Source organism: Octopus sinensis, linkage group LG11, assembly GCF_006345805.1.
Source record: "Octopus sinensis linkage group LG11, ASM634580v1, whole genome shotgun sequence".
Taxonomy (NCBI): Eukaryota; Metazoa; Mollusca; class Cephalopoda; order Octopoda; family Octopodidae; genus Octopus; species Octopus sinensis.
In genome coordinates, this window is record NC_043007.1 from 8,401,557 (window position 1) to 8,428,506 (window position 26,950).

Consider the following 26,950-nt stretch of genomic DNA (forward strand, 5'->3'; position numbering starts at 1 on the left):
TGACTGCAGTCATACCAATGTGGCGGAGTTGGATGCCGTGTTGAAGGGGGTGACCTAGCCTTGAAGTGGGGGTTGCACACCATAGAAATCAGGACTGATTCGGCCATTGTACTTGGTTGGGTGACAGCAGTCATCACCAATGAGCGGAGGGTGCGGACCAAAGGGGCTGCAGAGATGCTGGTAAAGCGTCGATTGGGGATACTGCGTGAACTAACCACCGAGTTCAATCTGAAGCTGAGCGTGATCTTTGTGCCTTCCGAGAAGAACAGGGTGGACGTCCTGACCAGGGTAAAGCGAGCCTGGTTGCAGGTGCCAGAGGATGCGGAGCAGGCTGTAGCTGCAGTATGCCGTCTGAGTGACTCAGAGTTGCGGAGACTGCATACCATGCATCACATGGGTGTGGACAGGACATTGTTCCTAGCCAGAAAAGTTGACTCCGATGTAACAAGATGGAGCGAGGGAATTTCAGTCGCTGGAATTCACTCGATAAATATTCTTGGAATCCCCTAACATAAAATGGCGGGAGGGTCACAGCTGGAAAACCTTTGCTCATAGGCCTGGTCTGGAGTTACACAACAACTGGAAGAAATCTTATAATTATTTCAGAAGATATAAAACAGAAACAAGAATTCGGTTTGAAAAATGGTGAATCGAAACTAATTCTGAACATGAAGCAGCTTAGGCGACTGATTAAGAAGGATTTAAGTTTAATGATTGGCTTTTAACACTGACACAAGGCAATAAATTTAGGGAGAGAGCGTTATTTATAGATTAAATCCATGCTAAATAATCGACTGTTTATTTTGAGGAAATCGTAAAAATGAAAAGTAAATTATAAAATGAGATGAAAGGGAGGGGGGGAGCACGTGGCATTTTTTTCCTGTCAGAGATACTTTGGTTCGGTATTATACGGCACAGAAGTATTTCGCAAACGTAGTTGAAGTAGAAATCAATTAATTGTGCTAGTTATCGATATTTAGGAAGACAGTGTCACTAATTAATAAATTTAATAAACTAAATACCGAAATTAATTAACTGGAGTTTTGTTTTCCTTTTAACATTACGTTCACGTCGATATTGCGCATGCGTCAATACATACATACACGCGTGTTGTATGTATATATATATATATATATATATATATATATACACGTGCGTGTGTGTGTGTGTGTGTGTGTGTATATATTTATATATACATGTGTGTATATAGATATATATACACACACATATTTATTTGTTATTTAAAATTTTTAGATTTAGATAACTTACTTCGGGTTCCCTGCTGGCTTTTCACAACTTTTCTTCACCCTTTTCGCAGATTTCCTGCTGTGGACATGGGTCAATTTTTTCCTTTTATAACCCATTTCTTGCCACTTCGTTACAAGTGCCAAGGTGCTGCGAACTTTTACTTTTTTTCCCCCCCTCTGCTATTAATTGCTTTTCTCAAACGGCAAAAGCGATTGGTCTTTTCCAAAGCGGACCAACCAATCGCGAGCCGTTATACATAAAGCTGTCAAATGACGTCATTAATCTTCCCCGATCGCCATTTCGAAGCACGTTGAGGCTTCGACTGAACGTCACTTTTCTGCGAAGAATCGTTGTTTTTTTTTTCCTCCGAAATCCTTACAACTTAGGATCTTAAATACAACTGACAGCGGTAAGATCTCATGTTTTTTCTTGAAAAGTTTCTTGCAAATATATTTACTTGGCGATATATAATTGCCTCGTCGTCCCCCGCCAAAATCGCTACGACGATGATGATGATGATGGCGATTGTGTTGGTTCTGTTGCAGGAAGAAAAATTAAAAAACCCCCAGAAATACTCTGTCCATTGTTTGCCAGCATCGAATAAAGAAGACGATGCAAGACCCGTTTAACTGCCTGACGAGACCCGTTCCCTCTTTTCTCCCGACCGAAGAAGCCTTTCCCTCTTTTCTCTCTTCTTTCTCTCCTTCGTCCCGTTCGCCATTATTTTTTTTCTTCTTTCTTTTAAGAAAAAAAAACTAGAAACAAAAAATGATTCATATTTCATAATTAACCTATAAAAAATCATTGAAACACATCCCTGCTGTCCTCATTTTCAATCCTCAATCATTTTCCTGCATCGAAATTCATTAAACACCGAATAAATTACAAAATATTTCTCTAATATTCAACACCAAAAACCATCTGAAATTGATTTCTTTTGTCCTTTGAAATAGAAATCCGTCATTTTCACTTTTATTTTCTCTTCATTATTTCGACTCCTAATTATTCCTTATATATTTCACTCCTTCACACAACATCGAAGATCAATAATTACAGTTTGCCCTAAAATCAAAGCTAAATCATTCTGACACAGTTTCACATTTCTCTCTTCTTGTTTCAATCTGAGGATTTCTTCACATCTCAAAGGAAATTATTTATCGAATACAATAAAACACGATATATTATTATGTAACCTGCACAATGTACTTTTAATCTGCTACGATTTGTTCTAAATTCATTGAGACGTTGATTTATATTAATCTATGTCGACGAAAATTGTGTTTTATCTCTTTAGACATTTCTTCTGGGTTAAGCACAAAGAAATGAGGCATGTGCGGTTTTCTTGGCATTAATTTCTTGCTGTTTCCCAGATAAATATTTTGCTTTTTATTCAGAAATTTCTCATGAAAATAAAAAAAAAAAAATTTCATTTTATGTTTAGGTTTATAAAAAAAAAAAGATAATCTCTGTTTGTATTAAAATCGGTTGTTTAAGATGGAGAAGGAAGAAGATCGGGGGGGGGGGCAGTGGAGATTTTAGTTGGAATTCAATAGAAATGTTATTTCTCGACGATTCTAATCGAGAAATGCATTGAAGTGAAGGAAACCGTGGAAAGGCGGCGGCTGCAGCGGTGGTGGTGGCTGCAGCGGCGGTGATGGTGGTGGTGGTGGCTGCAGCGGCGGTGATGGTGGTGGTGGTGGTGGCTGCAGCGGCGGTGGTGGTGGCGGCATCGATGCGCGGGAGGCGACATTTGAGTGAGAAACATCTTTGGCTCCCAGCACGCATGCGCTCCTTCTCTTTTTCTCTCTCTCTCTCTTATCAGCTTCTTGTTCTGTCTTTCTTTCTATCTCTGATCGATACCGACCCGTGTCTCGATTTCTCCTCCTTCACAGCATCATCGTCGTCTACCGTACTCGCTTGCCTGCCATACCTTTAGTAATTTAGTGCCAGGTGAGCCTTGATCGAGCGTAACACATCCGACCAGTGACCTTTTAAGCGAGACCATTGTCCTTTCTTACACAATTAAGCTGACCAGTGCGGCGAACCTTGGCTACTGTTTCTAGCGTATCATGCGACTGCTTTCGATAGCGCGGTTTCTTATTAAATGAGAATTTCCATCAAATTCTGAGATGTTCCTGGTTGTTGATTTGTAAGTAGACCGTCCCCCGATGATCTAAGGTTTGACTCCTACGAGAAGGGCGACCATGTAGAGGTTACCTCGTGCCTGCCCGCTGCATGCTTCATGCATGTGAATACATGTGGATTAGTCATTCGGGTTGCGTCGGAAAGTGAAATAGTTTTGTCCTGATGAAGCTGACAAGTGTAGGCATTTCCAACAGAATCCCCCCCCTCACCTTTTTTTTCTCGTCTGAGATATAAATAAGATCGCTAAAGGTCCACAAATATCTCCTGCTTTCAGTGATATATTTTATGTTTTTATGCTTTTAATGGTACTAGTAGCGTAGAATGGACCCGGTTGCGCACACGCGCAATTTGTATATATATATACACAGACGTTTATAATTTTGAACAAAGTTTCGGTGGTGATGGTGGTGGTCATTAATGAACAAATTATTGATATATGTGCAGAATATGTTGCACAATATTGTGCAACATATTATTCTGCACATATATCACGGCAAAAATTTCTCCAATCTGTTACGGTTACATTTGCTATACGACATTCCTTTGCTAAATCTTCTTTTGCCCAATAATATAATATATCAATAATTTGTTCACTAATGACCACCACCAAAACCGCGCGTAATTCAAAGTTGTTCACTTTGATATCAACACGTGCGAAAAAATTTTGAGTATGGCTTCTGCATATCCAAGTGTAAAAGGAATTAATCACCGCGATATTGCCATCGCTTCAACAGCAGATAGTATTAATTGGCTTAAGAGACATGGACTTTTAAATACCCAGAAAATATGTACATCGTGTGGAGCTAGCATGAGCGAAGTAGCTAAAAAAAATTTGTCGGATGGAGTGATATGGTCATGTGGAAGGCCTTGTAGAAAAATGGTTTCAATTAGAAAAGGAACATTTCTAGAAAATAGTAAATTGAAGTGTGAACAAATTATTGATATATTATATTATTGGGCCAAAGAAGATTTAGCAACTCTCTGTTGAAAATTATATTTTTATATTCTAAATAATTTTGCAATTTCAAAAAATATATTAATTTTGCGTTTTTTAATTTGATAAATTCTAGGGAATAATTTTGCGCGTTTTTTGATAAATTCTACGGAAAGAATTTAGCCTGACAACTAATTCCGTGGTAGTGCCAAAAAATTTATACATTTGTGTGAAGAAATTAATTCATTAAGTTTAACAAATTATATACGTCTGTGTAAAAAAAAAAATAATTAAGTTTCAGGAATTATATACGTTCGCGTTTGTGTAAAAAAAAAATTATTTAAGTTTTAAAAATTATTTACTTTGTTCGAAAAATATTGTTAATATTAATTACTTTTCAAGAATTATTTAATTTATATAATTAATTCATTTATCTGTAAAATAGTAAAAATATTCTGCAAATCCGCGAGGGAATCGCTATGTTGTCACTCAGCCAGCTAGAAATAGCAGCCAGATTTCCCTCCAATAACACCTTATTGTCTTAAAAAGCAGAAAAGTATCTAAAAAATCCGAGTTTTTTTATTTTGTTTTAGTGAAAATCGTGCGGGTGTTATTCTGTAATTTTACCAAAAAAGTTATATACATTTCTGTGAAGAAATTAATTCATTAAGTTTAACAAATTATATACGTTTGCGTGCGCGCACGTAACGCGCGATACAAGTATATATATATCGCGCATGCGCCAGTCAGCTCGTAAGATCGGCTACATGCGTCTGGCTAGCGCGGACGCGCGTGTGCGCAAACCGGGTCCAGTCTACGCTACTAGTACCTGATGTCAATTGATAATCAAAACCGACTCACCCCTCCCTCTGCGCACACGTTTTCTTTTCATTCCAAAGTTCTTTGTTGCGTTTTCATTATTATCCACATCTAGCATTGGGATGCGGGAAAGTGTCTCAAAATTCTTCAGTTGAATATTCACATCGTTAATTTCAACACTGGTTTGACCAACATAGCTATGATCAAATCTGTTCTAGGCATTGTGAAGCCCTCCATTCAAAACAAAAAACTGTTTAACCCAACGTTTTGCGATGATGAGTTTTCGTCAAATGGTGAACACTCATAATTTATCAGTTGGAACAAACTATTTTTAAGTTTCTTTCGTGATTTTATCGGGGTCCTCAAATCAGTTAGTAACTCTAACCACGTCTCCAGCTCCCCCCTACGCGCCTTTGTTTAAGAAGCAAGCTACGAACCAGCGCGGCTGAACACTAAATGTTCTTTCCAGTCCTCACCATGTTGCCTGAGAGGAATTTGGCTGTTATTTCTGAAAGATCTAATGATTATGAAGTAGTCCCCCCTTCTGTTCAAAACGAACTTTTCGATGACTACAAGCAGACATCGTAAATGCCTTTCACATATATTCTCTTGGTCGGTTTCTTTTACTATCGAGCATCATCCATAGATCTAATTATTGGCCACTGATATCTACCGATTCAACACAATCGATTAGCCATTCTCTAATCATTGGCCTTGTTTAGTCGAAACCTACTCGATCCGCTAACCTGACGCTGCGTAGCATCTGTTCATTTAATTGTTTCTCTATGATTACTGGTTATCTGTGTTGAATTAATAGAAATGACACAATTAGCTCAATTGTATCTATTATTTTAACGAGTTTATTTTCTATTCAATTAGCATTCCCATATCAGATGGAGGAAATTGAATGTTAATAAAAATTATATATTGCCTTTTTTTTTCCTTCAGTAATTTCCTTTCTGGCAAAATTAAAAAAAGAAACAAGACTTATTTTGTTTAATTTCCTGAGTAGCAAATAAATAGACTAAAAACCTTTTGCATTCTACGGCTCCTTATTCAGTTTCAAGTGACGGGAGACATTTTAAAAATAAAGCAACGAAACCATACCAGCGCTATAATAATATAACTGTCTTTGGGCACCTTGTTACTTTCGTAATTTCCCCCGTTTTGATACACATCGGGTTCTGCAATGTTTATACGATATAATATATTCAGAAATGTTTCACAACCGAATCCAATGTGCCAGTCTTCGGTCACGCAATAGCGCTGATAATACCAAAAGAAGAAAAAAAAGGCACATATTTAAACACTTGTTTTCATTTATTACTACAGATACAAGTTTATTTTCGTTGTGTAATGCGTGTGTTTTCTGAAGTAGTTAACCGTCGCAAATGAAGCTAAACTAAAAATAGAATGGAGTTAGATTCGACTGAAGGCACTCGGTGCTTGCAACACAGCACCCGACCGTAAAGCACTTCTTTTTGCAACAGTTATATTATTGCCTTTTTTGATGTGGAGAGTATAACGAAAAAAGGATTATTTGGCATTCTTTCGCTACAGAAAGAATGCCGATTATTTCTGTGTTTTTTATTTATTTGTTAATAAACGATGCTGCGATGTGTAATTGATTCTTTGTTCTCCTTTCAGCAGCCGCTAACAATGCCTACAAAAATATTCGTTGGTAACGTGAACCCCACCACCAAAGCAGAACAATTACGGGTTTTGTTCGAGAAATATGGCAAAGTCACCGAGTGTGACATCATAAGAAATTATGCTTTTGTGGTAAGCGCTTTTGTTTCTTTTATTTGAAAACAGTAATCGCTGTAGATTGGTTTTAAATAGCTTCGTTTTAAAAAGCATGATTAATCGCTCAGCAGTGCGAGCCAGTTGAACCTATTTATTTGAATGATGGTGAATCTGATAACCACAAGGGTGGATCTGCTTTTACGGAGGTAATTTTGTCTCCTTTACCGTTTCATGTTAGGCTTCTGCTAAAATTCCTTCATTTCTCGGCGAGGATAAAATATGCACCAATGTTTATGCGGAGTCTATACGATTTAGAAATCAAGGGATAATTTGTGCTGGTGAATCGGAATGGTAGTCAAAACCGAAGTCTAAGTTTGTTTTTAGTCCAGGTTTGTCTTGTTTGAACGATATTCTAGTCTTGGCCGTATTTTTTCCAGTATGGATGCGATTTCTACGAGGTCCAGTAATTGCATAGGGCAATGGTTCCCAGCCCGTTTATTTAAATGAGTTTTCCCACGGACCCCTTTTAATATGCTTATCCTTCATCATCATCATCGTTTAACGTCCGTTCTCCATGCTCGCATGGGTTGGACAGTTCGACTGGGGATCTGGGAAGCCAGAGGGCTGCACCAGGCTCCAGTCTGATCTGGCAGTGTTTCTACAGCTGGATGCCCTTCCTAACGCCAACCACCCCGTGAGTGTAGTGGGTGCTTTTTACGTGCCAGGCGAGGCTGGCATCGGCCACGTTCGGATGGTGCTTTTTTACGTGCCACCGGCACGGAAGCTAGTCTGGGTGGCGCTGATATAAAATTTTGAATTTAGTTCACGGACCCCAGGTTGGGAACCACTAGCTTAGAGGTTCCTCTGTTGTGTTGTGAGATCTGTCAGAGGATAACGTTTCCGTTAAAGCCCTTCACCAGGTGAGAAGCGTGTTGGAAAGGTATATTTAGGCCTACTAATGTAGTGTGTGGAGGAAAGGCTGTCTGAAATGTAACTCTACATATGAACCAACAAGACCAGCCTCCCGTGCAGAAATTTCCACCCCTTTTTGTTTTTTAGACATTTTGATGTGCTCATTGCATTTTGTTGGAAAGGAACATGCATGCATTGGAGCTGTGCATTGAAACGCTCAAGTTTTCTAAATATCTTAGGCGTCTGTGTTTCTTGAACTGCTAAAAACAGGTCCTGGATCTGTTCAGAGTTGAATAACTGCATGCATATATCTTGCCACTTATCTTCTGTCTCACTCATATTACGGAAAATGCCTTTGGTTAAAATTAAACATAAAATGCACCATCCGAACGTGGCCGATGCAAGAACACCCCAACTGGCTCTCGTGCCAGTGGCACGTAAAACGCACTATCTGAACGTGATCGATGCCAGGTCTGCCTAACTGACTCCTGTGCCAGTGGCATGTAAAAAGTACCCACTACACTCTCAGAATGGTTGGCGTTAGGAAGAGCATCCAGCTGTAGAAACAATTCCAGATCAGATTGGAGCCTGGCACAGCTGTTGACTCTCCAGACCTGTCAAACCGTCCAACCCATGCCAGCATAGAAAACGGACGTTAATAATGATGCTGATGATAGGCAACAATTGCCTTTTCTTTACAACTTCAATGAAACCTGAATAAAGGAAATACTTTAAAAAGAAATTAGTCCCTATGTGTTATAAAGAGGTGACCAGAAGAGCTGGTGATGGGAAGGGCTTTGGAAGTCTGCCTTAGAAAACCCATCCAACATGTGACAGCATGGAAAAGTGACTTGTGCTTCTTCTTACATTAAAAGAGAACTTTTTATCGATCTTCAAAGCTTGTACTAAACTCTAAAATTGAACAAACTGGCACAAATGATACTTTGTTCAGCCTCAGATCACAATGCCTTTAAAAAGTAGGGAAGGATACATTGTTTAATGCAGTCCCACATCTGGTATGCATTCAAAAAATGTGTAAACCAGATGATTGTAGCTGATTGGTTAAAGGGGCTTTTTGATCAGAGCTGGCATGGAATTAAACAATGATAACACTAGTCTACACAATGCCAGTTTTGTATTCTGTGCTTTCTCACTTCAGTAGGAGCAGGTAGGTACAACAAACAACTGGTGTCTCATTGAAAAAAAAAAAACCCTACTGTATATGCAATATTGTATACATCCTTTGAAATCAGTAGAAAATGAATCCTTCCTATTGATAACTTGGGAAAATAGTTTGAATTTTATGCGAAACACATTACACAACAGGTGTTGTGAAGAACAGCAGCACAGCCCCAGATGTCATCCTGGTGTATATTCTTTGAGTAAACAAAGTTAAAAATAGAAGCAGTAATGGGGTGCTATATTTAAATAATGGAAGAATATAGCACTTGGCATGATGGAAAAGTGAAGGCAGTTGATTCTAAGATTTGAAGAAGGATGGGGGTGAGAGGATATGTTTCTACTTGTTCCATCAGGCATTGGTTGAAGTTTTGAAAGCTTGGAGATGATTTTGAATGGAATTCCATAAAATTAGGATGGATCAGTTATGAGTTAAACATGTTTAACCCTTTCGTTACTATATTTCTGACCAAAATACACCCCTTATGTGTTTCAATTAATTTCTAACATAATCATAAATTTAGTCTGGTTTCATTAAACAACTATAACTTTTTTTATTTATCAATATATTAACGTAAATTTTGGAAGATAATTTAATGAAATGTTCTCAACCAATTCTAAACTATAATTTTTGTCACAAAGTGACTCTAATTGCAGGTAGATACAGGTAAATTCAACAAAATATAAAATTATTAAAATTTTGTTCAAACATCGCTATAGAAAATGGATTATTAGCTAATATTCAATTGGGTATACAACAAAATTTTACGATAGAATTTGTTATTCTGGGTAACTTTCTGATACCCATAATAATATTTATGGCAAAATAGTCTTAATTTCATTTAAGGTTATGGGAAACCACTAACAATCCTTTCTTTCATTTTGTTTACGTTTAGCGTAACGGTTCGTTTCTGCCGTAATGATTTCAAATAGGCTCATTCGAAAAAGTAAAAAGAAATAGTCTAAGGCTTTACTCTTCTGGGAAAGTCTGTGGCTTGGTCCAGTTTCTTCAGAAAAATCGCCGAAAGAAACAGTTTTTAAATTTTCACTCCATTCAGGTGCCAATTCATTTTCTTTATCACTGTCGGAGCTCTTGGATTCACTGTTTTCACTTTCGGTAAATGAAACATCAGATTCATTATCAAATGCCACATGCTTTTTTTTTTCAGTCATAGAGTTAGATTTATGAAGGTCTTCAGTAGAAAATCCTTCGAATTCTGACTCGCTGCTTGATATAATGAAATTCGTATCCATTTTTTGTCAGAATTACAAATTTTGAAAACACAATAGGAACAAATTTCGGAAAAAAATCTCCCAAAATTCACGGAATTAAAATTACACTTCGATTATTGTTCAAAACTGTAGTTGAACTCTTTACGAAGTATAATACGTGTTTTCACGAATGTACTAAAGAGATTTGCTCTGATATTCTCATTTAAATATGAATAGGTAAATTCGGGCGGTTTGATAACGAAAGGGTTAAAGCATTAGGACGGACAAAATTGTAAAATAGGCTAATGCAGTTTTGCACCTCACTTTGAGAAATGCCTTTGTTTGAAAATATCTTTTCCGATTCCTACGTTTTAGATGTTGGAGATTACAAATATACAAAAAAAAATTTTTTAATCCCCCCTCACCTCTCCACCCATGTAAAATTTCAACCTGCCTCTCCAGTGGACCTCATGCACAGCTAACCCCCTCCCCACAAAAACAGACATTCCTTTTTTTATTTTTAAATTTGTGGGGTGGGTGAAATCTAAGAAAAAATTTCTTTTTGCATATTCATAATCTCCGACATCTAAAAATATTTTCAGAAAAAATGCATTTTTCAAGGAGAGGTGTGAAACTGCATTAGCCTCATAAATTGAAAACTAAATTTATTTTTAAAACTTTTCAACTATGGGATGAAGTCTGAGTTACAAAGTAATTGCATGGGCTTCTTGAATAGATACCATAAAGTAGAAGTTTGACAATACATTTGGAATTTGAAATAAAGTTTGTGAAATGTGTAATGAGATACTGTTTTTCTTATCAGTTGTGGTTCTGTCTATTTGGGCACAGATGGTAAAAAAACTCTCCTTTCTTTGCCTTCAGTTGTCAAAAATAATTTTAGGGTCAGTTACATTAGAAATGCTTTCTTTTTCTTCTAGGACACTAAACTTTGTTATATTTAACCATTGAGTACTTTATACTCTGACATTCTCTCTACTCAATAAGGAAACACTTGGGTTTTAAACCTTTTAATATTTGTCCACCTGGTTTAGAACATTTCATTATAATTAGAGTCAGAGTAAGCAGGTGCTCAAGGCTTCCTATTTGGTGACCCTACAATGTTAACTTAACCTTTTAGTCCTCAGAATACAATGTCAAATGTAATGCATATTTATTCAGATTGTTTTGAATTAATCTTGCATTCTCCTCTTGTGGCTTTGAGATTTCAATGATGTGATTGTTTATTTTTAGAATGACATTGTAGGGTAGGGTGTGGGAGGCCAGGTAGAATATTTGGGCCGGATGGGACTGGTTTAAATGCTAAATGGTTTAAGCAAGGTTTGATGTCAGTAAAGAGAGCCAGAGCAAATTAGCCATTGGGCATTTAACCTGCTGCTCTGAGGCCTGTGTGCCACATAAATTGATAAAGATGTAAATTAAATGTGTTGCTATATGAATGTAATGTCTAATATAAACATTGAACAACTGAAGGGAAATGGATGCTGCTGATAGTGTTTAAGGTTATAAATATATATAAAAAGATGGTTTGAGCATAATAGGAATATTGTTGATTATTTGTTTGGCATGTGGACAAAAATTCATTAGTTAGTAAATGAGCTTTCCCGATTTTAATACTCATTGAATCTGAGGGTTATATTTCTCCATTGATATGGATTTTGTCCTGCTGTAGTTATTGTACTTCAGTATTTGGCATCACAAAGCACATTTTTGTGTTTTATCTTAATAAGTGTGTATAAGAGATATTTGGCTGTTAATTCTAGCAGCTTAAGTTGCCATGTAGAGAATCAGTCTTTAGCTTGGGGCTGTAATACCTGAGTGTATGGAAAATTTGTATATTGTAAAGGGTTACTTTCTGTTGAAGATTTCTATAATTTTAGTCTTTGAAGAAGAAACCTATTTTTATTACATGATGACCACAGTTTATCTTTCATAACTTCTTATTTGAACTATTACAATTGCTATAATCTAAAAATGGTGTTTTCTTCATTTAGCACATGGAATATGACTCTGAGGCAGTTCAGGCTATCAGACAGCTGAATGGATACTCAGTCTGCAATTCAAGAATTCGAGTTGAGGTAAAAATTAAAAAAAAAATTCTTTTTTTTCTATCAAACCTTGTTTGTTGTATGATTGTATGTTAGTGAACAGAAATAAGTTAGAATGAAAAAGGTTTATATTGAAATATCTTTTAGTCATTCTGGGTATATCAAAGTATTTAAATATTCATAAATTAGACTTTTTTTTTCTTATGGTTTTTAATGATGCTTGTATATGTTTAAGCATCATTTACATTATTCTGCTGCTAGCTATCATCTGTTAGGTCAAGCTTGTTGGTTTGATTGATTTGTTATCCTGACTTCATCCTGGAGTAGGGGTGGGGCTTAATGCTAATCTTATTGATCTCTTATATTGGATCAATGTTGAAGTATTTGCTAAAAATACTTAAGCGAGAAAAACATTTCTGTTGGTTATTAAAGATCATTTACTGTTGTCATCCTTTAAAACACGAGGGAAATATATCTTTGGTCTGGAGGGAGCTTTTAGCAATGGAGGTTTCTAATTCTGAGTATTTTCCAATATTCAGCACATTTGTTTTTAAAAAAAAACCATTGGAGAAAGGGCATGATAATGAAAAAGTCATTGTAATTAAGAATCTATTCTGAGTTGAATTTAGTGATTAAATCATGATGAAAGAAATTGATATTCTAATTTCCAGGTACAATAAATATTTTGAACTTCAATGTAGATTTAGAAGACTTACTGATAGATTAAAATGTCTAGACCAAAAATAATTTTGGTTGCCCAGGATATTTTAAACCTAGTTTAATTGAAAACACTAGTTACATTTTATTTAATTTCAACTAACTTTTCTTTTATAAACACTAATATTTTTCCAGCTACTTTTCTAAGATTTATTCATGTCAGATTTTATTCTTGATCACTGACATTCTCAAACTAAAAGTTTTAGAATTAGTTTTTTTGGGGGGGTTTCCATTTTTATTCTTCCGATGAAGATTTATAAAAATAAAATTTAATCTTTGTTTAATGACAAATGAGTGGCTTTGTGTTTTATCTTTTACCAGTGATATTTACTTTTATATTTTCCCAATATGCACATTAAATGAGATATCCTCTAAGTAAAATAGCAACTAACAGAAAATTGCTAATTTTGTCCCATCGTTATGACTTGCATATGAAGTTTTAATTATAATTTTGATTTTCATTACTTAATTGATCTAATGATACTGGGGCGTTTTTTTTTTTTTTTTTTTTTTTTCCAAAAATGAAAAAGAAAAGAACATATTCTAAAATTAGAGTAATAGTTATTATACTAACAAATCACGGTATCTATGTTATCAGTGTTTGTCTTGCAACAGATTTTTGCTTGTAGTGAGCAATAAACTGTTTCTTTGTGCTTTGTTTTTGTTGTTGTCTTAGTCAAACTTGCATCTCAAAATTTAGTTGAGGTTTCAACAAATGAGATTTTGAGTCCTTGTATTGCTTATTAACTTGTTTCATTTACTAATCTGTTCATGTTGCTCTATGAGAGTCGGTAGTGTGTGTGTATGTGTGTGAGCCCAGAGAGAGAGAGGGATTGTTTGTATTTTGTGTTTGGTTTATTTGTACAGCATGCCTTGTTAGTTCCATGAAATGTAATAAAATAAAGATTTAGGTTTAGTAGTTTTTTTGTTCATTTTTAATTCTGCCTTGGCTTTTCAAACCATAAATAAAAACAACTAATGATGAAAAAATGGCAAAATAAAAGCTGTTTTGTTTCATTTTGGAGAAATTTTGGTTTAATAAGTAGATATACCTTACTTCCTTGTAGTATATAAACTGAGTTTTAATCAATAAAATGGAAGAATGGGCTTAAAAGCATTGTATGCACCACATGCAGTGTGAACTTCCAAGCTTTACACTGCATGCACTCCACACATTCTACATTTCTTTTGAAGTGCACAATGGCCAAAATGAAATATAATAATCTAGTGTATTAGAACTCTTATTTCTCATGTCAATTAAAAAATTTCATTAAAGTAATATCAACAATTAGTACTTTCATTTTCTTCTTTTTAAAAAAAACAAACAAAACAAAATAAAGCAATTGTTTTGGGTTGGGTTTCCTGTGGCATACTGCAGTGGTACTGCATTAACTGCAGTTTGTGTACATGCACAGAAGTACTGCTGCAATTTTAGTGTTAAAAATGCTAATAATACATGCAATAAGTTATTTTCTTGAGAATTCCACAGAGGCAAGATTTGTGAGTTTATTCGGGAGCTTAATTCGTATTTGAAGCAATGTCGTAGGTGCCCACGAGCAAAAGGTGGATCACAATTCATTTGCCCTCGTGTATTAGTAAACTCATTTGGATATGATTGGTCATCTTGTTCATTTGTGTATGCAAAAACTATCAATTGACAGAGAGCTGGCAGCTACTTTGTCTATTCAACCATGCTGAAAATCAGTTACTCTAAATATTATGTTTAGGTTTGAATTTGCAGATCCATCCAACCAAAATAACTGTAACATAAAAAAGTTTAAAAGTTTCTTTGCAGCTGAATTAGTTTTATATGTATATATAACTGTGTGTGTGTGTGTGCTGACAGAATAGCTAATTTGCTTTTTGTATTTTGCTTGTATGTAATTAATGTTCAATGGACAGACTACGTTCTGCTATGTGCTTGTGATTTTGTTTGTGTGAGATATTTATGTATTCACAATATGTATGTATATACATAAAAACACACACTTGACGTATGCACAGTGAAAACTGCTTATTATTATCGTCGTGGATAATGTTATCAGATGGCTGTTGAAATTAGTGGGCCCCAAACATGCTCGTAATATTGTTTATCTTCTGCTTGATTTATTAGCAGCTTATTGTTATCTGAAAGGCTCTGTCCCAAACTGATAATAATAAGCAGTTTCCACTATATATACATATATATTTTATGTTCATTTTGCACTTTGACATGGGGCTGGACTATGATATTGTATGCGTATTATTGAGGTTTTGGGGTTTGTTTCTCTTTCTCTATGGAAATTCTTCATTATTTTGCTACAGGTCTTTCTCCATTTTCTACATTTATTTTGTCTTGTTGCCTGTCTCTCTGACTGTTGCCTATCTCCCTGGCTCTTTTCTGCTCTCTCTCTCTCTCTCTCTCTTTTATAATTCTTTATTTTTCTCCTGCTGGCTCAGTCACTCTTTTTTTTTCCAAATTATTTTTTTCCCATTTCACTTTTTTAGTTTTCTTTCTCTGTTATAAAACTCTTTCTTCATACAACCATTCCTGTCTTATGTTATTCCTTCCTTTCTTCCTTGACCGCTTAATAGTCTCTTTCTGTCTTTCACCTCACATCTGTTTTCTCTTTCCATGTTTCTGTAGCATGATAGAGGGGGGGAGACATCGGCAAGCAGAAAAAGGGACATCTGCCTCGGTACTTTTATATACAAGTATAGTGTCTGTGTATGTATACGATACACACACACACACACACACTGTTTGTGTATCGATGTTTCTCAACTGTCTTTTGTCTCAAACTCCTTCATTTTTCCAAAAAGAAGTTTTATTTAAATTGTTTTTGCAAGATTTTGCTTGTTTCTTCTTGTAAAGTAATCCATGTCCCACTTTGAGAAACATTGGTGTGTGTGTGTGTGTGTGTGTGTGTGTGGCATATGTCAATATAACCTATGTAAGCATTGGGAAACATAAAAATTATATATGAACGCACATATGTGGGGATAAAATGCATGTATTTTATTATATCAGTGTGCTGAGTTGTCAATTGTCTTTCAATATTTCTTTTGGCTCCTGACACACCACATTCAAACCCTGCCTTAGTCAACTTTGCATTTCATCCTTCCAGGGTCGATAGAATAAAGCACCAGTCAAGTGCTGTAGTTGGTTTGGTTGACTTGCCTTGTGCCTTTATTAGAAACCGTATATAATGTACAAGATTGTCATTATATATATGTATATATATATATATTGCAGTCTTGTCTAAGTTCCTTCATGTTTTGCCCTTTTTTCTTTTTGTTTATCCTCATGTTTGTTTATTGTTAACATTCCCTTTAAAAAAAACCCTAATTTTTTTTTGTTGCATTATTATGGTGTTAAAAATCCCCAAACAACTTATTCTATGATAGTGTGTAGAATTGTGAGGCTGTTTCTGTTTTGAGGTACAGATTTTGGAGTCCTTTTCTAATACTCAAATTAATTGTGTGAAAATAACTACAATTTTGAAAGCTGGTATTTATTTAAAATCGTACATTTTAAATCATTTATATTCATTTTCTGGATACCAGTATTTTGTTTTCCTATTTTGTTTTATTGGGTGGGTGGGTGTCATTCTAATAAACATTACAAAGTGCTCTTTTCAGATTAAATAATCAAAGCATCCAATCTTTAAAATAGATCAAAAAAGCAAAAAGAGTTTAATTTTTGCCTGCTTCTCTCTTCAACTGCAAAGATGCTAAAATAAATTATACTTGAAGCAATGTTCATGAAACTATTTCTATCATATATATTATATCCAGTAGTTTGTTTGGGTTTGATTTCCAATGGTTTCAACTTTTCATTCTTTTAGTCTGATTTTCAAACTGATTAAACCAAATTATTATTTGTATAAAAACTATATATGCCATACGTTTGTAAACTTCGTAATATATTTCTTAATATCTGGGCACCTCTCCAGATGTTGGATCTATGTTATTTTCTAATCTGAAGACACATGAAATCAAATATTGTGCCCTCCATTAGTCTCTCTCTATATATATATATGAAATGACAAATAAAAGTATTCCTTTGTGAGACCATGGTAAATTGGATTTGTATAGCCCTGAACTTATGGGGATTTCAACATGATTCCTTAAGATAGCAGTTCTCTTGGCTTGCAGGTGAACAACCACATGTTTCTAAGTAAAATATAGGTCAAGGAATTAAGTTGTCCATCATTCTCTAAACTTACACTAAACCAAGAGGTCAACTGAACTTTTTTGACTGTATAAACCTGATGAAATATTGTTTTATGTAGCTTCACATTCTTAAAATATAAAAAAAGTTTTTAAACAGATTTGTTTTTTTACTATATCCTATGTTAGTCAGTGACTTATTAACAAACTTATTTTCCATTGATATCCCTGTTTGTATTTGTGGCACATGATAAATTCTCCGTTAATTGATGCCACAAACCAGTTGGGATTCCTTCATTTAAAGTCATTTGACAGCACTTGAAATTACTAATGTCTTCGGAAAAGTTATGGATGCTGCAGTCTACCATTTACACTCTTCATCAAAAAAAGAAAAGAAGAAAAAAAATCTTAAAGTATATTGCTACTGGACATCATAAGCATCCATTCATTTGCGACAGGTCCACCAATAGCTGACCTGCTACTCTTCTTAAAATTAAATTAATCCTTAAAATGTTTAAAATCTTTATAAGAATTGAAGTTGAGTAAAAAGAAGCTATTTTGTTCAGTGACATAGAAATCCACTTGTTCTATCTTAACTCTTTCATCACTGTATCTCTCCTAAAATAAAACTGCTTTCTCTGGGGCAGTTGATTTTGAAATTTGGTGGGATTTATCAAAGCACCCTCCTCCTGATTAACCAGGAGTCTGGACATAAAGGGTTCTTAATAGTAAATATGCACACTTCAAAAAGAGGATTTTTTCCCCTTAAAAGCAGTGCCACAGACAGATTGGTACCTTGATTTAAGTGCAGAGTACAATCAATGCATTATTAGATATTTATTTTTTGCTGTTGCCAATTTATTTAATACCAAAGCCAGCAGATTGGATTGGCTTTGAGATCTTTTTCCCATGATGAATTTACCTGTCATTTCAGTACAGCTACCTTCACTCAGAATGGCTTATATGGTGAAGCTGGAAGCTGACTTTCAATAATCCATATTACTCCACATATATATTTGCTGCTAAGTTCTTTGGTAACAATCATTGTTAAAAAAAAATAAAAATGGTTAAGTTCAAAGCTTTAACTGTAGTTGAAAGTTCTTCAGAAGCAGTTAATTCTCGCACACAAAACACCTGCATATAATCCTATAAGCATGATTTCTTAGATTCTTGATATTTGCTCAGATTATTTATCTTGCCTCTTAGCAGTCACCATGGAGTTGTACTCCTCACTCATGCTTGAAAGCAGACCTGTTCTATTCAGTCTATCTGAAAGGGAGAATTCACTCTGGGATAGAATAACTTATACTGGCTTCATCTCTGATGAAAGCTGCTATAATTCTTTCCTAATTTATCTGGAAGTTTTCTGATAGATGTACTTGTGATAGTTTTCTTTTGTCACTGCAAACTATGGTTACCACACTTCAACTCTTAAACCTTGACAATGTTCAATATGATTTTGGGGAAATAATATAAAAAAAAAGCAAAATGGTATTCATCAATGAAAATGTGTGTGCCTATATATGCGCATTGCATGTGCATATGTAATATGCATGTTTTATATATATATATATATGTGTGTGTGTGTATATACATGTATATATACATATATATATATGTGTGTCTGTATATACATGTATAACTTGAATTCATGCATATATAGGCATTAATGATGGGGAGGGGAAGCAGCTCATTGAACGATTGGTTTTGAATTAAGCAAAGGGTCTATAAAATTTCCACTATCTTATTCAATTCTCTTTTTAATTCTATTTCTAATTAGTTGCTTCAAAATATAATAACTGTAGAATGAGAAATTGTAGGTGGTTATTCATTCCTTTATTCATGGTTATAATTATTTTTGGAATGTTTTAAGCAAATTCAAAAAAAAAAATGAAAAGAAAAGAAATAATTTGTTGATAGATTTTTATAGCCCTTATAATGCCATATATATTAACAAATCAAAAAGATTACTCCATAGTCTATTTTAAAAAATTATATAAAATATTTTCTGGCTATGTTTATAGATATTTAATTCAATATTAAAAGACTCTTGAATCTATTTCATCAAACATAATGCTATATAAAAAATTCTGTTTAAAAAAAAAAAATTGGTGCAATTTTATTGGAAACTTAAGGCATACATTTTAAATCTTGTAATATATATTTCAGAAAAAGGGATATAAAATTTATTTCACTGCATATACAAACTCTCTCTGTGGGTGTTTGTATCTATGCATGTAAATATATATATATATATATCTATCTATCTATATATATATATATATATATTGTGTACGTATATACATACACAAATTGAGATTAAAGGTATATATCCGTTACCATTTATGGTTTTACTTTTTTTAAAGTATTGAAAGTAGCTTGTGTTGTATATATATATATATATAAATATATGTGTGTATAAATACTCCTTGGAATTGGCCGATAGATTTAATAAACGCACTTTACTTTCCAAAGTAGCTATTTGTTTAGATGGCAAATTGTTGTTGTTGTTGTTGTGCAAATTCATACCACCTCCGTGTTTACCAGTGTTAGGGCCAATCCCCAAATTCAGCCGTAACGCTTCAGAGTACTAAATTGCTGCCAGCTTTTCAAGGACGGACCGTTATTTAGTTTGCGCCTGTGTCATCGTGAATAGATTCTGCCAAGCCCCCTGACGTAAACAAGAATAGCATTCCCAAGGACAAGGAAGTCCCCAGCGAGCGTCATAAAGGTATGTTAAAGTGGTTTTACGTTCTGCAGATATTTTTGCGTGCGTTCCTTTTTACTAGTTTATGATTGAATAGAGAGAGTGTGCTCTGTCTGTGTGTTGTGTTGTTTTGTGAGAATCTGCTCTGAAATGTCAAGAGTGCCAACCTGCCAATGTTGTTGATTTGTGACATAAAGTTTCTTGGTATGTGTGCTTGAGTGAATGTGCATGTGTATAAAAGCTTCAATTAATGTCTGTATGGTGCAGGCAAGGCCAAATGACGAAGCAGTTTTGTTTCAGAAGTATTTGGTCTTGGGTTCAATCTCACTGCACAGCACCTTGGACAAATTTCTTCTACCATAGCTTTCGGTTGACCCAAATCTTGTGAGTGAAATTGGCCAGGTAGAAACCAAAAGCCTGTCAGATGGATGGGACTTTTTGAAAGGTCAACCATGTTGCTATATCATTGATTCCGCCTGAGGATTACAGTGAATGTACAAGACTCAGAACCTTACATGATCTTATGGTCAATGACTGTGTTGTCCAGTTGATCAAAGAACTGAAATCAATTCTTGTTTAAACCAAGAGAGGAAACATTTGCTATTTTATACACGTGTATATTTTAGTTAATGCCTTTTTTTTTTTTTTTAATGAAATTTGAAAAGCTTCTTAGAGTTAACTTTTAATTTTTTTTTTTTTTTTTTCAAAATTCAAATTGGGTGAACTTTCGTACCAAAGTGAAGTTTCAGCTCACTGAATATTATATTTGGTGTGTTCTCCAATCCATTCAGTACTACTGTTTCCGCTGCGTAAACAATTTGTACAAACATCTGCGACGTGTTGATCAGCATCGTTCAGTTGCGTAAGTTAGAATATGGTGATCTCCTCGTCCTCTTTTAAAACTATTCGGTCTACACACTGCGTTGTTAAGCGTGTTTCCCACAACTTGGAGCATTGCCCGTTCTATGGTTTCAAAAACAGACAAAATCGAAATGCGTTATCTATTCGTTCTTAATTTTATTGACCGAAAATCATCGATTAATTTTTCAAGAAGCATCTCTTTACTTTTGATAATTTGTCAGTTTTCTAAAATTGAAAATAAGGATTAAACCTAATGCAAATACAGCTGAACTGATAATTATCTAATTTTCAAGATTAATTAATTAGGATGTTGGTAATTCATGAAAGCTGCTGCTGCTCATTTTTGTAGTTTTATTTTACTTAATGTTGGAAGCTCCACAGAATTGAACCAACTCACTTCTGTTGTGTCCTATATTTCTTATATCATTGATATTGTTTCTTTTTTCAGCTCATTTCATTTTTCACTTATTTAAAAAAAAAAAAAAAAAAAAAAAGAAATCTGGTCGTGTTGGATTGAGAATCTACAATTTCTTTCGCTATCTGCTTTTTGTGGAAGATGTTTTAGGCTTTAGACTGAGGTTATCTTTATATTTACTAACATTTTTGAGAATTGATTTTTAAATATCATTGCAAATATTGAAAAGAATTTTAAGGAAATGAAAATTTGTCAAACCAAACATTGCGAAGAGAATGGTGATGATTTTCTACGTTATCAACATTTATTTGATTGGAGAGTCATTAGAAGTGTTCAAGGAATGGAGAAACTAAGCATTCTGTGCTTTTATCCATCATCTCAGATTGAGGAAGATAAAGTGTTTTCACTTGGGTTATGAGCTAGCAAAATCAGACAAAAAAACCCCCAAAAAAACCGGCAGCCATGCTTTCTCTGTCCTTGTCTTAGATGATGTGCAAAATCCTGAAATGTTGGATTCTTCAATCCTTATAACAATTGACCCTATTTAACTCTCCTGCAAATACCAAAATTGTTTCTTTGTATCATCCTTTGGTATCTTTTGTCTTTTAATGAATTTTCTGATTCCCCGCTTCCCCCCATAATTATATATTTCTTTCTGGCAGACCACTTAGTGCCTTGTGATATTTTAAGCATTCCTACAGTCTCAATTTAGCTCGACCAGTTGCCACCTGCCTTTTTTTTCTTTTTCCCTTTTTTTCTCTCATTTTTTTTACCTTTTAAGCCATTCTTCATTACCATTATTGAATAAATGGTTGAAGATGCTGTGTATGTATATATATTTTTATATATACACACTTGCAAATTTTATTGTTTTATAGTTGTCTGCTTTAGTCTTGCTTCATTTTAGTTGCTAAAGCAATTTTTTTTATTTCTTTTCCAGGATGGCCCCTTGCATATTGGAACATCTGATTATTCTGTATCAGCAGATTTGGCGACGCCTTCATATTTTAAGAACCACATAGTCATGCCACTCAAGAGTATAGCATCCAGTATCAAATAAAGTATTTTAGACTTGTTGAGTCTTTGAGAATCTTATTCCATTATTGTATTCTGTTCTGTAATTCAATTGCTAAAATGTGTGGGGTAAAATTGAACATTTTACTGTTTTCTTGTAACATTTTAATCGTCATGATTTAAAGGTCTAAAAATATCAAACACCTCTTCAATGGGTAGCAAACACTGGTTTTATGTAACATTCCTATACGGTGTCTTAATATTCCTGGTCTTCAAAATCTGTACCTCTTAATTCACTCGGTTTACACTTTGTTGCATGCTTTTTGCAATTGAGGATTTTTACAAGTTTTTTCTTATGTTGTGTGCGTGTGTGAGTCACAAAAGAAACCAATTTTATCCATTAAAAAATGCTATTTCAATGGTTTAGAATGGATTTCTTAATCATTCTGTGTAGGGAATTCTTGCTGATTTCTTGCATTTTCCTTTCAGTTGTCACATGGTAAAAAGACAGAAAATGCTGACAAAAAACCAACAGATAGAGCATTTCCGTGAGTTGCTTGACATTATTTTGTTTTCTCCATTTTATTTTAAAAACTTCATTCCAATTAGCTCTGTTAATTAACTAGGACTTGGCTCTTGATCCCAACATGTGCCTCAGACCTCTTGGTGATATAGTACAAAACAGCCCATTTCAAAATGTTAATGCTTGAATTAAAATTGTTGACAGCATCTTAAAAGCAACACAGTCTTGATTATGGAAAGATTGTGTTTGGTAGCATCCTATCTGAGGCCTCTTGTTTGTGGCCTATTTTAAATTGTTTATATTTCAGTTAAAAATATTTTATCGGAATTTTGTACAAGAACATGCTGAGAAATCATTTTACTAAATTTGTAGTTTTTTTTTAAAATTAATTCCCAAATTTATTGAAATACAAGCAATACATTTTATTAAAGTTTTATTGTGAAGACTTAACCATTAATTCCCTTTTCCTTCTAGCAAGAGGTAGACCCAATGTTGGGGAATTTGACCCACTCAATTCCAGTGTATGATCAGAGGGCACAGTTCATAGCTTCAGTTCATTTTTGACCCTCATAACCTCTGTAACTTTTGAATGCATCAATAACTCAATTTGAAAAGGCCTGTATGTTTATTGGAAATTATTTTGATAGGGGCCAAACATCTCAGCTAGCCATTCAATTTTATTTAATTAGTTTAGTTCCTGGGTACATTCTGAAGACGTTAACTACTACTGTGTTTCAAATTCATAATTCCTGTAATTGTGATCTTTCTCAAGAATTTAGAACAAAATTATCAACTGCTTTCAAATATTCCTGGGTTCTGTGGAATAATGTTGGTTTTATTTGGCTTTTACTCTTTTTAACCTGTCTGTGTTGCTTATGCATCTGTAGTTCATCATGTACTTGTGTTTTATCTATTGAAGACCAAGAAAGCCTTTGGGTCAAGGAGGACTATCCAATTTTAACAGTCGTTTCACACCCGGCAGCTTTAACAACAACAACAACAACAACTGGTCAGACAACTATGACCAAAGGCCACGGTTTCGTGACAACTTCCCAGATTATTATGAAAGGGATGGACGAATGCCATCTGTTCCAGACAGGTATCCAGGTGGGCCGATGTCCGACAGAATGGGATCCATGCAAGACAGGTACCCTGCACAAGGACCACCAAGAGATCGCATGATGCCTCCACAACACTCAGAAAGATTTCCTTCCTCCCAGCCTGACAGAATGAGACCCTCCAGTCCATTTGATAGGAGAGGAGCACCGCCGCCTCCTCATGCCATGAGAGACAACTACTATATGGACAGAGACCCTTACTACCGTGAGAGAAGTCCTCTTTCTCGGATGCCTCCTGATTATTATGATAGAAATATGAAACGGTCAGTATTTTCCCCTTTTTGATTGTCAACATTTCGTTATATGATAATTAATTTAGTCAGTCCTCTCTTCTTGCAAAATCTCTCTTACCTCACTTTTCGTTTCCTTACAGAGACTACCCACCTTCTCCATATCAGAATAATGATAACATGGGTGGTTTCAAGAGAGACACCCCGATGGGTCGAGACATGGGTATGCGATCGATGGGCATGGATGCTCCAGTCCGAGACCAGATGCCATCTTCTCGTGGTGGAATGGAACCAATGAGGAGAGACAATATGGTTGGCAATAGGGGTCCTGGTCCTATGGGGGTCGGTCGAGATTCCTACAGGCAAGGAGATTCAATGGACCATCACAACATGGGAAATCGACAGATGGGTTCAATGATGCGAGACCGTCAAGAGATGGGTGGTGGAGGAGGTGGCATGAACAACTCTGGCGGCTATAACAGCTACAATGGTCAGCAACAGGGTGGTGGTGGTGGCGGCGGCGGTGGTGGGGGAGGTGGTTACGGCATGAACCATTCTTACAACAACTTCAATAATGACCGATCGAGATCTGGTCCTGGTATGGACAATAACTACAGGGAGAACTACAGAGATAACAACTATAGAGAGAATAATTACAGGGAGAACAACTACCGAGACAACTACCAAGGAATGGGGGGAGGAGGAGGAGGCGGGGTGGTGGTGGTAATATGGGGGGTGGTGGAGGTGGAAGACAGCAAATGGGCTCGCAAAAAAAGGGTAACTTACCTGACCAAAGTTTTTTACAGACAGGTCCAATATTTTTTTAAAATATGAATCCTTTCTCAGATTATAGATACTACTAATAATGATAATAATAGTGGTTCTTTGAAAAGTAAAAAAAGAAACATCTTCACCTGGTATTTTTGTTGGTGTTTATAAAAAAAAACAAAGAAAAACATATTTTTAAGTATCAAGATTTCATTGAGATTAATATTGTTTCCCAAGTGTTAAATACGAACAAAATACTTTTAACTCCTCATCCAAGTTTGTTCACTATACATAACATACCATCACAGACTGCATCAGTCAGTTTCTTTTCCCATCCCACCCCACATTTTATCCCCTACTTAGTATAATTCCCACACATCTTTAACTGGATTATATATTATACAAATGAAATAGAAACAAAAGATTCCACACTTTGTTCTTTTCTTTTCAAAGTCTTGTCAATTCACTCTTGTAGGATAAGCTTTCTATAGATATCTTCCATTGTGTGTATTTGGTGTTTCTTAAGGGCCCAGTGCTTTGAATTGTCTTCACTGAAACCATTTTTGATCCTATCTGAATCCTAACCATTGGAGGGCAGATCTTCATTTTCCAACTCCACTTTTCTCATTTCAACTTTCAATCAACATCCACACTCTAATTTCATTTCTTTGGTATTCCAACCTATTTTCATAATTCATTACTAAATTTATCGTCTTTTTTTTTTTTTTAACCTTGTTTTTCTTGATACCTCATATGCTGGTTTCCTTTTATTTCAGTTGATTCTTTAGAATTTTTGTGATGTGCTCAAATTAAATATGTTCTAAATAATTTATTAGTGTGACATAATTTCAACATCATGTACCTAATTGCTGCCTCAATTCTGCGAAAGTTTCTGACTTCTGTCTCGATTTAACAAAGGTAACTAGAAAACTGATTTCATGTGTTTCTCTGTTGAAATTGTTTGTGATATTTTAAGGGTATAGGTATTAGTGATTGCTTTATTTGTCTTTATTATTTACAGTGTTATTTTTAATTCCCATAAACTGTTAGGCCTAAACCCACACTGATTTAATTTTGAATTTCAAATGTGATTAGAAGTTGTTGTTAGTTGATGTCTCTTTTCAAATCATCTTTCATACCTCATAAATCTGTTAGCTCAGTGCAGACTTTAGCTTTCTCCATTGAGAATGAAGAATTAACCATAAAATATGACACATGCTTCCATATACTCACTGATCAATGTTTTGATTGTCATTTAAATTTTATTTCCATTCCTTAGTTTTTTTCTTGTTTTATTTTTTAAGACAATGTCCCTTTTGCTTGTGATTATACCCAATGATTCACTTCCAGCAAAATAAAATCACCTTTCCCTATTTGTCTTCCCCCTTCTTATCAGTATTAAGGTCTGCCGTTGTTTTCTATTTTGCTTTGAAATGTTTCTTGTGTAGAGAAAGATAAAAGTCCTTTTATAGGATCTCTATTCTGACAGTTCTATTCTTAATGTTCTCCGACTCTACCCGTGTGGAAACCTGCTCAATGTACTGCCTGCATTTCTTCATTCCATGTTTCCAATGTCTATCACTTAAAACAGAGCCATTACAAACTTTCAAAAAAGGAAGAAAAAAAAAGGTGGCAAAGCAGAGTGAACAAAAACCTTTTTTTTAATCGTTATTATTATTTTACAAATTGTAATTTTAATATTGAGAGAAAAAAAAAATGGAAAATATTTCCCCACCTTTTTTGTGTTTGATATTTCTTAGCTGTAAGTTACCAATGTCTTAGATGTCTGTAAAATTTTTTTTAAAAATAAAAAGAATATTAAAAGTTCGTTTTTCTTTCATGGTTGTTTGTTTTAGCTTAAAAAAATGCATGTTTCTGGATTCTATTTGCGTCTGGGAAGAGTCATTCTGTTTTAACACATTCTATTAAACATACTCACTGGTTCAATTTTGCTCCTCCCACCCCAGTTGTCATTGCGTCTTGCAACCTCTTCAATGTCTGTTATTAAAGAGGTGTAAGAAGCAACCTAAATTTTAAGTTGGAAAAAAACTGAGTGGAAATTGAACTACTGTGTTAATTAATAAGGCATTAAAACAGAATGACTCTTCCAACACAACAAACTATGCTTCAACACACAAATTCACATAAAAAATCTTGTAAACTAAATACAAAAACGAGATGGCA

The 26,950-nt window shown here is 34.8% G+C and overlaps 2 protein-coding genes across 5 annotated transcripts in view; one reads left to right on the forward strand and one right to left on the reverse strand.

The window, feature by feature from the left end:
- LOC115217523 (digestive organ expansion factor homolog) overlaps window positions 1–1,433 on the reverse strand; it is a 55,593-nt gene extending 54,160 nt beyond the window's left edge. Inside the window, exon 1 of one of the 3 annotated variants that reach the window (XM_036507054.1) lies at window positions 1,270–1,433. In XM_036507054.1, the coding sequence (XP_036362947.1) occupies window positions 1,270–1,364 (95 nt within the window). In that variant the 5' untranslated portion in view covers window positions 1,365–1,433. The remainder of the gene's footprint in view (window positions 1–1,269) is intronic. The other 2 variants (XM_029787247.2, XM_036507053.1) reach the window with 2 other exon arrangements.
- Window positions 1,434–1,505: 72 nt separating this feature from the next.
- LOC115217078 (RNA-binding protein lark) lies at window positions 1,506–26,395 on the forward strand. Of its 2 annotated transcripts, none has more exons than XM_029786668.2 (6): window positions 1,506–1,657; window positions 6,794–6,928; window positions 12,208–12,291; window positions 22,617–22,675; window positions 23,570–24,031; window positions 24,142–26,395. In XM_029786668.2, exons 2-6 carry the CDS (start codon window positions 6,806–6,808, stop codon window positions 24,830–24,832), a joined length of 1,419 nt encoding a protein of 472 aa, XP_029642528.1. In that variant the 5' UTR covers window positions 1,506–1,657; window positions 6,794–6,805; the 3' UTR covers window positions 24,833–26,395. The 2 variants fall into 2 exon arrangements, with proteins under 2 accessions (XP_029642528.1, XP_029642529.1); XM_029786669.2 differs by having other exon boundaries at window positions 1,510–1,657; window positions 6,797–6,928.
- Window positions 26,396–26,950: the final 555 nt, after the last annotated feature.

Coding starts and splice junctions, on each gene's coding strand:
- LOC115217078 (XM_029786668.2), top strand. CDS start 6,806: ATGCCTACAAAAATATTCGTTGGTAACGTGAACCCCACCACCAAAGCA. Junction 6,929..12,207: donor TAAGAAATTATGCTTTTGTG/GTAAGCGCTTTT, acceptor TTCTTCATTTAG/CACATGGAATATGACTCTGA. Junction 22,676..23,569: donor CCAACAGATAGAGCATTTCC/GTGAGTTGCTTG, acceptor TATCTATTGAAG/ACCAAGAAAGCCTTTGGGTC.